This window comes from Sturnus vulgaris, chromosome 11, assembly GCF_052056855.1.
Source record: "Sturnus vulgaris isolate bStuVul1 chromosome 11, bStuVul1.hap1, whole genome shotgun sequence".
Lineage (NCBI taxonomy): Eukaryota > Metazoa > Chordata > Aves > Passeriformes > Sturnidae > Sturnus > Sturnus vulgaris.
In genome coordinates, this window is record NC_142253.1 from 10772268 (window position 1) to 10787141 (window position 14874).

The 14874-nt window shown below is 51.3% G+C and overlaps 1 protein-coding gene across 1 annotated transcript in view; it reads right to left on the minus strand.

Moving 5' to 3' along the window:
- The window catches only part of PLXNA1 (plexin A1), a 115344-nt gene that overhangs the window by 50934 nt on the left and 49536 nt on the right, over positions 1-14874 (minus strand). The window contains exons 5-9 of the mRNA XM_014871995.2: positions 12915-13015; positions 12333-12456; positions 10083-10236; positions 9314-9413; positions 236-350 (exon numbers count right to left, since the gene is read on the minus strand). Of these exons, the coding sequence (XP_014727481.1) occupies positions 236-350; positions 9314-9413; positions 10083-10236; positions 12333-12456; positions 12915-13015 (594 nt within the window). The remainder of the gene's footprint in view (positions 1-235; positions 351-9313; positions 9414-10082; positions 10237-12332; positions 12457-12914; positions 13016-14874) is intronic.

The window sequence follows — 14874 nt, forward strand, 5'->3', positions numbered from 1 at the left end:
CTTCAGCCAACTTCCCAAGCCGCCTCTCCACAGCCACACAGCCTCTCCCCATCAGCACATAGTTCCATCAGCATTTCCCTTTCCTCCCTCACTGCTCCTCAGGCAGTCTCAGCACCCCAGGAGAGGCAGTAGGAATGGTTTCTGAAGGAGTTTGCCTTCTTCCAATACCTTCCCCAGAGGGCAGGGGGCCATGACAGGACCAGAACAGGCAAGGGGAGCAGTTTCATTGTCTTACCTCAGAGAGCTTGACACGTCCCTCCAGGAAAGAGCAGTCAGCAGCGTTGTGGGTGCAGATGTGGCGATACTTACACCAGTGGCAGGGGAAGGAGCCATTCACACAGGACAGGCAGCTGCACAGGGAGAGAAGGGGGCAGTGTTAGGGCAGCATCAAGGCAGAGTCCACGGGGACATTTCTTGGGATGCTCCAGCAGGACAGCATCTGTAGGTGATGCTCCTCAGGGTGGAAAGGATCCTTTATCCATGGGGCATGGGTCACGCACTGGGAGGGAGATGCCTGCACAACCTGAACCCCCAGGCTTTGCCCATAGCAGGGTGGGGGGGATACAGTCTTTAGGCACTGCAGGATTTGTATCCCAGCTGAAGAAGCCACGTTCCCTGTTCCTCTTGGCAGGCTGACCCTGACTGCCCCACTCCAGCAGGGGCCGAGCTCCAGACTTTGGGAGCTTTATTTGGGTTCACTGAAAGGCGATTTTAGCAAGAGGCAGCAGAACAAGGGCTCTGCACCACAGGGGAACAGGGGAGAAAGGGCCAGATTAATGCATGCTCATTGAGAGGAAAATTATAACTGGCAAAAGGTTGGGTCAGATTAACATTTCGGGACTGTAGGGCCTTTCAGCTGCTCACAATAGGGTGTGTGTGACCCCCTCCCTCCCTCCCTCAGCCCCAGCCCTGCACAGTGCTCATGCGTTGTGTCTGTGGCTGCCACCCCTCCTCAGCCCCAGACGCTCCCACCTCCCCCCCCAGCCTCCTCTCGGGGCTCTTTGTGCACAGGGATCACTCCTGCTCCCCTCTCCCCATCTTTTCTGGGGCTATGTTCAGCACCCAGGAGCCCCATGCTCTGCTTTCCATTCGTCTTAGCAATGAAACCAGCCCCAGGGACCTGGTGGCTCTCCCCAAAGCAGGAGGGGACACAGAGAGTCCCACAGCCATTCACACGAGCAGCACCTCGACAACCTGGTTAGCTTCCCTTGCTAACCCCCTCCCAGGCATCCCTGTTTGCAGGCACAGGGTATCCCCCAGCTGCAGGGAGCCTTTTGTGGGTTCCACTCCTGTGGGGAGGGAAGAGGCTGGGCCCTCCCTGCCATGCTGTCTGGGGGGACAGGACATGGCAGACAGGTCCCATATTTAATACACGAGCCTTAATAGGGCAGGTCTGCACCAGGCATATCTGTGCAGCCCAAGCTGGTCTCCCAAGGAGGAGATGGGAGATCTGCTGAGGCATAAGCTAAAAGGCAGTAAAAATAATCAGCCTGGCTTAAAAAAAAATAAAAGAAAGAAAGAGAAAAAGAAAGAGAAAAAAGAAAAAGAAAAAGAAAAAGAAAAAGAAAAAGAAAAAGAAAAAGAAAAAGAAAAAGAAAAAGAAAAAGAAAAAGAAAAAGAAAAAGAAAAAGAAAAAGAAAAAGAAAAAGAAAAAATAGAAAAGTAGCAGCACTGGTTTTCTCCCTAGAAGGCTCATACCTGCTCCTCACTGATCCAAGCATCAAAAGGATCAGGCCCAAAGCAATTATATTTAAACAAAGACAGGCTCTTTCCCTGAACACAGCTCTGGCAGGAGGCAGGCAGCCCTGCCCAGCCCAATCCTCCTCCTAATCACAGCTACCTCTCTGCCTCTATCCCTGGGAAACGACAGGAAAACACAGCATCACCCTGTGAGGCGGCAGAAAGACAATCCTCCCAGAGAAGATATCCTCGGTGGCAGAGGCTGGTATGCCAAAACCCTCACCCTCCAGCAGAATTGTCACTTTGGAGGTGTGGGGACCTGAGAGAGCCACACGGTGAGGGCAGCCCAGGGTGCAAAGACACGCCCAAGGCTTTGCAGGACCAGGTCTCCCAGCCTGCCCTGGGGTTTCACACACCATTACATATACAGCAAGAGCTTCCCAAATCCATGCTCACACACTAAGGAAATATTTAATTAAGCTGCTTGCAAAGGGGGCTGGAAGTCATTTCCATGTTTCGCTCACATTTTCACTTCCAAATGAACAGCCCTTTTAGCTTTACCCACAAATATGCTAATTGAGATGCTCCTTATGCAAATATATGCAATTTTATTTCAGCTGCAGAGATTCAACTTAAAAGCAGAGCCCCAGCCTCCTATCTCTGGTTGCTTTGGTGGAGGGAGGTGCAGAGGGTGGGGGAAATAGGGAACACAAACAAAGGCAAAGGATAGCTCCTGCCCTCATGCTAAGGGCTCAGGCACGACCAGTGGACAGATAAATCCAGGATATGGAGGGGTGAGACATTAATTAATCCTCATGGGAGTAGTTCAGCCCCAGAGAGGTCACATAAGAGAGAGGCACAGGCAGCCACAAGCCACATGCTGGGGCCCAGCTACCAAGCTGCAGCAAAACCTCCCATGAATCGCCCTCCCCATCCTCCAAAGAAGAGATTTTCCAGTCCCGTTTCCTTCACTTCACAAGGCATCTCAAAGCAGCTGGGTGAAGTTCCTGATGCAGCCCTGCCCTGGGCACTCCAGCCCCAACAGCTACAGCTCCACTTTGCAGTTCTTCAGGGTCAAAGCCAAATCTTGGCTATTTCAAGATCCTCCTCACCTGAGGATCTCCTTTGTCATTTAATTATTGCAAGTCTCAGCTGGTCTCCTGGTCTCCACTTGTCAAAGGATCTCAGGCTGTCCTCCATGCACACACTGAGGTGCAGAGTTTCCCCTCCCTACTTGAGCCCTCCCAGTTGCTTCAATTTAACTGAGCCATTGCTAAAGCCCCATCTTCAGTGATAGCTTCCACACTCTCCCTTCTGCCAAGATTCTCTTTCAGCTATAAGGACAAATGCCACTGTGAGAGCACTCACCACACACACCTTGCTCTGCAGCATTTCTGCTGCGTTTAGAGCCAGTCCAGGTCAAAGTGGTGAGTAAGTCAGCACCTGGGTGCCAGTAACATGGTGAAACGCTGTTCACAGCCTGCCTCAGTCCTGCTGGCCCCAGCACGGCTGTTTGACCACCACAGCACCCTGCAAGGCTGCCCAAAGCCCAGGACAGGAGCTGAGGCAGGGATCCCTGGCTGCTGGGCAGGCTGGGCTGTGTGGCTGGGGCTGTGTCCCAGTGTGTCCATACCCCGGTGTGTCCGTGTGCCACTGCTGTCTGCTCCTGGAGCAGGAGCAGGTTGCTTGGCAGCATGATGCCATCTGTGCCGTCTCTCTCCTTCCCACGGTCAGGCACTCTTCCCTCATCACTTCTTGCCTAAGAGGCTTTCATCACTCCTGGTAATTAGAGGGAGGCTCTCCTTCATGTGTTGAAGTGTTCCGCCTCCCCGAAGCGTGCCAGGAGAGCAAGAAGCCCAGTGAGGCAGAAAACCGATGGTGGGGGTGCAGCACTGATATGGACCCACAGCTTGCTCCCCATCTGCCTCCTCCCCAGCCCTGCCAGGTGCTGGTGGAGATGAAGCCCAGACAAGGCAGGGAAAGGGGGCCAGACCCACTGGCAGTGCCCTCCTTGCCTCCTGATGAACTTGTGAGAGAGGCGTGGCACCAGCCTCAGAGCAGCATTTCAGGGTCACTCCGTGCCAAGTGCCCCATGCCAAAACAAATCTAGGCTCACTGCTGACCTGAAACCTTCCCCAGCCAGGGCAGGCATTCTTGCAGGCAATAGAGCAGCTCTGCCCAACTTTGAGTGCCTCAGGGTCAAAGCCAGAGCCTCCCCACAGCCACCATGCTTGCTCACATCTCACCCCACAGCTGGGCCAAAAACTCCCAGCACTGCTCCCCTCCACTTCCATAAGCAATCCCAAACTTGGTAATGCCATGGAGGGAAACACCTGGGGGGCTGCAGAGAAGCAGAGGTGTGGATGGGACAGGACAGCAAAGATGCCTCTCCAGGGTGGGTACAGAACCAAAAGTATCACTGCAGGATGAGCCCAGACCCAAGGGTATCTTCAGGGACTGACTCCTCTCTGAGTGTGCAGGCACCTCCAGTGACCATGGAGAGGTTCCAGCTGTCTCCACACATGACCCAAAGCAAAGCTGTAGCTGATGGGAAGTGTGGAGGGCCAGCAGTGCTGGATCCAGACTCCTCACTCACTCTTCTTCCTGCATTGCCAGCCCCAGGCATGCCACGTGCCCAAAGGAGCCCAAAGTTCTTCATCACACTGAACAGCAGGGGCAGAAAACAAAACAGCATCCACAGGAGTGAGATAAGCCTGAGCAGCAAGCACGAGGGGGACAGGAGGTGTGAGCACTGCACACACACACAGACTATTTCTATGGCACAGCACATCCCCGAAGGAAGGAAGGACATGGAGTGAAGGGCAGGGAGGAGGAACAGGGGGAAGTTGAATGGCACCAAGAGCAGAGCAGGGGAGGTCCATTAAGAAGGGAAATTATAAACACAGTGTCGATGAAAACAGCATCTGTACAGGCACAGCACAGCCGCCTGCGAGCCCCCCGACTGCTCCTCAGATCTCCTCTTGGCAGGAGGATGCATCCTTAGTGAATACTCAGCTCCAGCACAGCCTGCATCTGGAGCAGCAGCTGTCAGGGCTGAGGGGCTGAACTGCAATGCTTTGGGCTTTATATCCATCTTTCTACCCTAGGGAGAATGGGAAATTCTGAAGAGCAGTGGAACCAGACAGTCAGTGACTCCCTAGCCCCTACAAAGACTCACTGTGCCCAGGAAAGGCTCCCAGTGGGATGGGAGTCAGCTCTCACCTCTCTCCATCCCTGCCCATCTCAATCCATTTCTGCCCTTCCTTTCACACCAACACAATTCTTTCCCATCCCTGCCAGGTTTAGCCAAGGTCCTTATTCACAGGGTGGTCCAGAGCATCCACCATCACATGGAGTATGCAGAATCATGCCCTGGGTTTTAAGATAATTCTCTTGAAAGACACTCAGTTGCCTCCCCTTACTGAAGTGTAAGACAGGCTGTACCAGCCCTTCTCATTCACAACATACATGACATAAACCAGGTTATCCTGAGCTGTCTCTGGGGCCATCCTACAGGATTTTCCACCTGCCTCAGCCCAGGAACACACAGGGATCTGTTACCACCACGCAGCTCAGCCATGAAAACTCAGATACACTCACTCAACTGCTTGCAGCCATCTGTCCATTCCTTTGAAAAGAAAGCATCTGTAAGCATCTGGAAACGAGCAGCAGTGGGACAATAGGGAAGCAGCCATGCTATGTGCAGGCAGAAGGAGAGGCTGCAGAGAGGAGCCCAGTGCCACAAGGGCTGGCATTGTCCCATGGGTGCCTCGGCCACCAGAACAGCCCAGCCCTGCCCTACCAGCACAACTCTGCTGCTCCCAGCCCTTGGGACATGCATTAAAATCCCATTTACTTAATGGAGGCTTACAGGGAAAGCCTGACCTGTGGGATGGAGACAGCAGAGTCACATCTCTCCAGCCTGGAGGAATCATTTGGCATGTCTGCCCTTGCTCTATTTCAGAGAAATTCAGCACCCTGCAGCTGATGGGACATGGGTGTCACAGCTGTCACTACATTGAGGCACAACTACAAGGCTGATAGCATCATGACCACCTCCTGGACTGGAGACAGGTTTCCAGGATGCTCAGATTCCCTCTTGGAATCAGACTTGCTGATTTTCCCCCTTTCCCTGTGCAAGCACCTGGATTTTTGCTTCCACATTACAGTGCCAGGACATGCTGGTGATACACTGAGCACACTGGTGCTCGAAAAACCAGCAGCTCTGCAAAACCTGCCCACAGAATTAAAGGAAGCACCAAAGGCTCTCATCTTCTTCCCCATCCCACTCCACTTGCCAGCTCCCTTCCCACAGCCACACACTCCAAAAAGCCAAACCACAACAGGATTTATGAAACAGAGTTTCCAAAGGAGAAATCCAGCAAAGAAACATGAAAACAGCAGGAAGAAATAAATACATCTTACTATTCCCTGGAATTGCTCACTAGCCTTCTGTGAGGATTCCCTACTCCCCCAGCTCACCAGCAAGCTCAGCCAGAGGCAGGCAGGGAGCCTGGTGTTACATCTTTATCTTAAAAGGGGACTCATTTCCCCACAAATGCTTTGAAGAAGGCATTTAACTCTGACAAAGACGACCTCAACATCTGCCTGTGCACGCGCTGGACTCGGGCTGATTCATTACACAATCAAAGGTGCTGAGCAGCCTTTAAATGCCTGCACTTGATCGGTGTCCCATGGGAAACCCCCAAGGGAATCCACCCAGGCCCAGCCACGGGGGTTTTCATCTCATTCTCCACTGCAGGAACCAGAGCCTGTCCCCAGGAGCTGCAGACAAGGCTGTGGGCAGCCCTGCTCCCCTGCTGTGGGCTAGCAGTGACCCTCAGCCACACACATCCCCCTTTGCAAGGGCTCAGTTCCTTGCATCAAACTCTTAGTTTCCACTTCGCTGTTCAATGCATATCCCACACCTCAGCCAGAGGCTCCCTTGCCTAATGCCCAAGCCTTTAGGAGCAGGATGCTCAAAAGATGCCACTGCCTGAAAATACATGCCTGAGCCCCTCAGGAGCCACGAGTACACAAAGCTGGGACCTCCAGAAGTTTCCCAGGTGACTCCTGGAAAGGAACGAAGCCCCAGAGAGGATGCAAATTCCAGACCAGGGCTCCCAGGGACCCTGCACGAAGTAGCTTAATAGCCACTGATGTTGGTCTGTGATGGGGACAGTTCCACCACACAGGCATAAAGCCCTGCATTAACAGATGGAACAGTTTTGGAGCTCTCCCTGGAAGGTATCCCCTCTCCTCAGAACATCATAGCCAAACATACAGGCAGCACAACGCCCTCTGTACCCTCCTCTCGTGCAGAAGCAATCAGATACAGTTTCCCTTCTGCAACCCTTCCCTTGAGCAGGCAGGTTCCAGCAGCCCTTCAAAATGCATGGGAAGAAGACCTGCCAAGGTGGTGGGAAATAAGAAAGCCAGGATGCTCATGCAGCAGCAGGACCAGCCCCACAGCCCACATTTTGCTGATGCCTTTCCAGATATCTGCTGAAAATAAGAAGGGTCAGACTCTCCCTGGTGCACTTGGTGGAGCTGCATTGGCTTCCCTTGGAGCCACCCCAGCTGACATCAGCAAAGAGCTGCCTCACTAGCCTCCCATCTCTCCACAACCATCTGAAAAATCTCACTCAAACACTTTGTCCTCAGCTGAGAAATGATTCGACATGCAGAACTCTGCCTTCAAACCTAAGCAAAGCCGTCCAAATATAAAAAGAAAACATAAAGCACAGTGATCAGAGATCTCCACAGGAAAAACATTAGCCTCATGGAAAAGCATATTGTTCCTAATACAGAATTTATCAGGCTGACGTATAGATTTTCCTCCACAAAATATGAAACCTGGATCTGAAAGGCTATTAACTCCAGAGAGATCCATTAAAGACGCCTGTCTACAAATGGTATTTTAAAGTATTGCATCATCCCAGGAGGTATTGTCATGCTCTTTGGCTATAATTCGACTGCAGGTCACATAGTTAAAACTACCTCCAAACCCTAAAACTCTTGATTTAAAAAAAATAATAATGTTCACCAGCTTAGAACATGGACTTTTCTATCAGCTTCAACTGGAGCCCATAAATATTAATGCATCCATAATTAGCCTTTTTAAATAATGCATCCAAAATTAAACATCAACGCAGTAATAAATCAGTCAGCTCTTTGTTGTAGGTTTGTTTCGGGGGGGTAGGGGTTTTTTCCCCTCCTGTGTCAGGCACATAAAATAAAATGCCAATTCCCTCATCACCTCTTCCCACTGGACTGCTGATTGGACCAAATCTGGTGCCATTTGTACTTAAAAGTCATCTTTCTTTCATTTAGAAAAATAAAAGTCATATCTGCTTCTTGATTTGCAAAATACTGACATGCAGCCAGCCCAAGCCAAAGCTGAGCTAATGTTATTGAAACCACAGGACGTGAAGGGAGACAAAGCTCATCTCAGAGTCAAGGTGAGGGAGGAAGTCAAGTTTGCAAAGTCTCTCATCCCTCACCAGCACAGCACTCCCAGGAGGAGCCCTGCTCCCTGTGCAAAGAGCAGGAGGGAAGGAATCCCTGTGATGCAGAAACTTTGCAGGGGCCCTGTGCTGACACATCCCTCCTGGAGCTCACTGTGGGTGGGTTCCCAGCCAGGGCACCTGCATCTCACCTGCTTTTCCCTGATCAAAGTGGAAACTCTGAACAGCCTTTGGAGAAGTGAATTCCAGCACAGCCCCCAAGCCAGGCTCAAAAGTTTGCAAAAAGACATCCAAAAGAGATCACTTGGCATTTGCTTGTCTATAATTCCTGATCAGCCAGAGCACCACCATCCACGGGAGGTTTCTGGCAGAGTAATTAAATCTCTTAAATTCTTTAGCTCCAAATTCTTTGCCCAAACACACCCCAGCATCAGCTCTGACGGTCCTACAGCACAGCTATCCCCCACTGCTCAAGAACACTGTCTGCAGCTCCTCATCAGAAGTTGTGGTTTGAGACTTTAGACACCTTGCTTAGACAGCACATCAATAATCCACACCTCCTCTATTTTATCAAATGCATATCTCAAGCTGTCTAAAAACCCTTACAGGAGTAGATTTCACAGCAGCCTGACAAGAAAGCAAATTCACAATTACTTCCAGTTAGGAAATTCTTGGGTAAACGCCCCAGGACATGTGGCATGTTCCATCCCATGTTGCTGTAACTTTCCAGCTCCCTCTCCAGCAAGCCTGGGAAGCAGGTACCGTGGCAGGAAAGCACAGGCTTCTCCTTTTGCACTGCCAAGTCACTCCTATTAACTGTTTCCAGGAATAACAAGACATTCGCCGTTTTCAGTCACATGGATTGATTTCTACAGTCTGCAGTGCAGTAAACTATCTTTTTCATTCAAAGTTTTGCCAAACCCAAAGCCCTGTTTTTATGTGAGGTTCTGCCCTGACGCTACATGTTCCCACACCCCCAAACCAACTGTGGGTGCTCTGGTCACCATCCCAGTTCACATGGGCAAAAGGAGGAGGTTTCTCATTGTAAACAACACTGTACTCAACTGCCCTTTCCTCTTGCAACATCAGCACCCACAAAGCTGAGAACTCTTTCTCCCAGTCCCAATCTGTTCCTGGAGCCCTCCCACAAAGTCCAGGCCACTTACGACTGATGGACACTGCAGTTGTAGAAAACAAAATCCACTGAGGCAAATTTCTTCCCCGTCTCCTTGGATTTCAGGTAGAGCTTCACCACTCGCTTGTCCCCTGCAAGAGACCCAGGCAAAAAAAAGACATCAGAAAGGACACAGTGCATGGTCCAGCATTCAGTCCAAGGCTTGTGATGGGCTGGAGGGAGCTGGGCATCACCACTCAGTCCAGTTAATTAACAAAATCCTCCAAGTGTGGCAATAAAAAGAGAGTGTTCATTGATCCCCCCATTCACACATCTAAGAGCCCAAGTACAGCTCTGAGCCCCTACAGCTAAGCACAACCTGCTGGCAGGGAGACTGGGGCCTCAGGTTATACTGGGCACAATGAAGGAGGGTTTAATAGTTTTGGGGTCAGGTGAATGTCTTAGACTCCATGGCTACATCTGCCCAGGAATGGTTCACAGAAGGGCCAGGGTGCCCAGAAGTGGTTAGCAAGTAAAATCTCAAAATGGTTTGGGTTGGAAGTGACCTTAAGGATTATCTAGTTCCAACCACTGCCAGAGGCTGTGTCCCAGCAGCTGTGTCCATGGTTTGGAGACTAAAGAACCAGCCTCCCACGAGCAGCAATTCCTTCTCCTGTATCCTGAGAACCCAAGTGGGGTTCAGATCCCAAGACTGGGATCACTGTCACAGGAGGACTGTCCTCCTCCATATCTGCCTGTGGGGTAATACATGGGTCAACATTTGTCTCAGGCTTTTTTGCCACTCTGGGGCACAATCTCACCGCGGCCCCTGGTGATGGGGATGACATCCTTGGCAGAGGGAGAGCTGCAGTAGATCTTCCCATCCTCAATGCGACTCTCTGACTCCGTGAAGTCTTCAAAGGAGCAGTTGACTCCTGCTGAGAGGTCTGGGACGTTCCAGGCCTGCAGGACCAGCTGGGGAGGAGAGGCAAGAGCATCAACACAGAGAACGAGGAGAATAGGCTCCCCTGTGGCTGCTGTGTGTAAGTCTAGCCAACAGAAAAGACCAGGGGGTGCAATCCCTCCTCTGCCACCCACACATGGCAAGGGAGCCCCATCCATGTGCTTCCCTGCTCAAGCAAGGAGCACAGGTTTAAATGGGTTTAAGAGCTGGAATGACTCACAGCCTTTGTCCTCTGCCCTTAACACACCACAAGCCATTATACCTCAGCTCTCTACTGAGAACAAGAACAGCAACAGGGTTGAAGTACGTTGCATAGAAAGACAGAAAGGCACCCACTTCAGCAGAGGCAAGGAGGGGAAGAATCCACCTCTTCCTTCACAAAGTCATCCCCAGGGTCAGCAGTTCTCACTTTGCAAAACGCTTGCCTTATTTCTAATTTGAATTTTTCACAGCTTCCAGCCATTAGTTCTTGTTATGCTTTTCCTTGATAGATTAAAAAGCCCTTTAGTCCCTGATATTTGCTCCTTGTAAAGGCACTTATACTCTGTAATCAAGTCACCTCTTAATCTTCTTTTTGATAAGCTAAGCAGATTGAGCTCTGGAAGTCTCTCACTGCAAGGCATTTTCTCCAGCCTTCAACTCATTTACATGATGTTTACGGGAGTTTTTCAGTCCCTCCCTTTGAAAGTTGCACTCCAGCCCAAGCAGAGCATCCCCATGTCATCCACCCCAGACCTCTGTGCAGCATCCTGTCATCGGTATGGAGATAATTACTCCAAGAGTGAAAACACTGCCCAGCTCCTGGCTTCATCCCAGGAGCATCAAGAGCTCACAGCAAGGGCTCAGCCCCAGCACCACTTTCCAGGACACCAGGTGAACCTCCATCCATGTTTAACTTTAGACTTGGCAATACCAAACCCCAATTTCTCTGCTATACAGCCCCACTCAAACCCAACTGCTCTGGAGGAACTTCACCTGTACCACCCTCCGGTCCCAGCACCCCAGTAGGTCCCATCTGCAGCCATATCACATTTATCTCCATGTTACCGAAGAATATTAACCCCTGCAGAAGTGCTTTCCAAATTATTTCCATCCAGTGACAATTCCCCTCTGATGAGAACTTTCTGAGATCTGTCACAGAGCCAGTTCTTAATCCACTTAACACATACTTTATCAATATTGTATAATGCTAATTTTTAATCAGAACGTTGTGTTGTACCAAGTCAAAAGCCTTGTACGAGCCTAAAGACATCACATCCCCACAGTCCCTCTTCTAATTCAAGTCATAAATTCACTAAAGAGCAAAATGGGGTTTGTCAAACACAAACCCACGTTGACTGGCATAAATTATATTCCCATCCTTAAATCATTATCAGGTGTATTCTGCACCTGTTCTTTTTCTTTTCTTCTTGTAATTCTTAAGTAAAACTAAGCAGTCTCTGGGTATTCGGTCCTTTATGCATCTGAGAAAGAAAATGAGCACCTTTTCCGTTTCTGGGGCTTTTCTCAACATTCAGTTATTTATTACAAAGTCATATTATTACATACATCCCCAGGCCACAGAACTCCCTGGGCAACTTTTTCAGGATTCCTGAGTGCCAGATATCTCGACCTGGAAGTTTATTGCTAGTATATGCAGTTTCTTATTCTCTTCATGGTGCTAATGGCCTGAAAAATACTTCAGGGAAGTGCCTCATCCTTTCTGCCTGCACAGAGAGAGAGCAGCGAGTTGAACATCAAAGTCTCATCCCAAAATATCTACTGCAGGCTGGAGTCAGAGACAGGCTATTGAACTAGAGCTAGATCGCTGGCCTGTGAATGGCATTTCTGATGGTCGTGCTGTCATTATGGAGAAATATTTATTGCTCAGTTATGTCATTTCTGAATAATCATCAACTGGTTTACTATCTCCATCAATATGGAGCTAATGGCCCGCCCTCATCAATGCCTTGCACTTTGCTCTGTTTTGTCTCAGACCTCTCTTCCCCTTTTCCCCTATCCACCGTACACTCATCAGTTATTTTTAATTGCCTCCTCCCAGCCGTTGCCTGCAGAGGGTCAGGAGGTGTCTGTGGAGGATGTGAGGGAGCAGGCAGGGGTGTCTTACCGGCACCTCGGACATGGTGACCGAGATGTTCTTGGGCTGCACGGTGAGCTGCACGCACTGCTGCAGGTCGGAGGCGAAGCGCTGGGGCTCGTCCGCCCGCTCGCACCGGTCCTTGCGGGAGCAGCTGCGGGGGGGGGGGAAAGCACCGTGTGAGGAGGAGAATCTCCTGAGGTCCCTGCAGGCCTTTGGGCTGGCACCATGGCAAACAGACCCTTTGGCACAGAAATGATGCCCAGCTAGGGACCTCGGATGACCAAGGCCTGTACCAGAGTTCTGCTCTCCCCTGAGAATTCAGGAGTATTTTATATTCAGATTTTCTTATTGGCACAAGAATCCTAAACCCAGCAGCCCACGGGCCGGATGAGCAGGCCCTGGCAGCAGCTTCACCATGCATGGAGGCTCCTAAGCACAGCCTGGGCACCACAGGAGGGGATGACTGACCCCTTGGACCATTCCATCTCTCAGCATTTTGGGGCCAAAGTCCAGAAGGGATGCCCTCAAGGAGAACAGCAGTGGGGACGGGCACATTTTGTCAGCTGTAGGTCCCTGGCACAGCTCCAGGGACAATCCTGCTGTACTCACATGTTGTGCAGGACACACCAGCCACAGTGGGGGTCCCGGGAGCCCAGGCACAGCTCACAGCTCTCGTACTGCTCACAGCTCTCCACTGGCACACGTGTCACCTGAAGGGAACAGGCACGGGGTGAATGGGGTCAGGCTGCTGTGCCCACACCCTGACATGGCAGAGAGACCCAGCACAGACTCACCCTGGCCTCTTAGTGGGAAGGCAGGAGAGGGAGCAGGCTGAGCCCCTCGCCATCACCCACTCCTCTCCCAGGCCCAGGCAGTGCATTTGCAGGCAGCACTTCCACCCCAGAGAGACTTTTCCTCCAAACAAGCTCCTTTCATTGTTGCACCTTTGCAGTATTTGAGAGTGGGCTGGGCCAACTCAGCTCCACGTCAGCTCCCAGTGCTGCCAGGCACCCCATGGCTGCCACAGCCCTGCTCTGAAAGGGTTACCAGTCCTTTATTAATTGCTCCTCCAGATTTGATTAAAATCCCCTCATTCTCCAAGCCCTTCGAGCTCTGTTACAACTGTTCATTTAATTACTTTCCACCAGCACTCTGATAACACCAAGCGTACTAGGGAAGAGAGTGGGCTTTATTAAGGAGAGGGGAGGAGAAGAGGGGGGACAGGGAGGGGGTTCCTGCTTGCCTACCACAAGGAAACTGCAGCACCAAGCAGCTGCTCATTCCTGCTGTGCTTGTGCCTCAGTTTCCCCGCTGCTCCCATGGGGCAGCACTCATTCATTAAGTAAAATTTGCTAACTTCTCTACTGAAAGCTAAACCTGGGGGGTTCTCCTTCCAAACAGCACAGCACAGCACAGGCTCAGCATGATGTCTAGAGGGCTGGAATACACTGGCCAACCAATCCCCCCAGAGTGGTGAGGACATCTGTAATGTTCCCATTTGTTTGTCCCTGACATTGCTTTAGACAGGTGGTGGAGGAGAGTACCCCGAGGCAGATCCTGCACAGACAAGTGTCAGGTCCCAGCAACTGTGGTGGTTCCCGGAGGAGATCCCCAGTCCAGGTCAATGCAACTGCCCCCTTGGCATCCACTTCTCCAACATCTGCCCCGCAGAGGGAAAGTTTAGCTGAGCAAGCTCCAGGACAGAAACAGCCAGGGATGGAAACACAGCCCAAGACAGCTGCATGGAGGGGCCCAAATGCACATTCTGTCCCCCTGGAAAGCTGCATGTTTCCTGCAGCAGAGCAGAAACCAGAAACAGCCACTGGGAGGAGGGAGAAAAGAGCTCTGCTGTCCCCTCAGAACTGTCTAGACAAACCTACATTCCTGCTCCAGCGTCCTTTCCCCTCCCAAGCCCTCGGGCTGGTGGCCAGGAGACTGTGAGGCTCCCAGCTCTGCCTGCAGCCCTGCTCTCACACACACACCTCTGGCAGGACAGAGGAGCAGAGGTGCTGGGAGACACAGGCACAGCACACCCCAGCACGGCCACCCTGTGTCACCTGCCAGGCATGGCACGCTGGCACCAGATCCAGAAATTGTCACCACCATAACAGGAACTCACTTCACTCCCTCCAATTCAGCCCACGGATGGATGAACTCACACCAGCAGCCCTCCCACAGGTCATGGATCAAGCAAATGCTCACTAAAACAACCAAAACTTCCTATCATGTGCCTGGACCACACTGCCAGGATGACAGCACCAGATCCAGATTGGATTGTACCTCCAGTTAGTTCAGCACAAGCAGAGGCAGGGACCAAAGGGTGAACATCAGGAGCATCAGCCCTATGGCCCCTCTGCCCTGTCATGCAAAAGCAACCGCTGCAGAGGACAAAAAGTTGTTTAGAGGAAGGAGCTCCTGCTGATCTGCAAAACCCTTGCTCAGGAGGGGATGGCCAAAACAGGGAGGAGGTTTATGGCCAGCCACTCACAGCAAGGAAGGGTCAGGAAGCCCTTGGTCCCCAGGGACCATGGGAATTTCAAGCAGCTGCTGCTAACAATTAAAGCCTCAG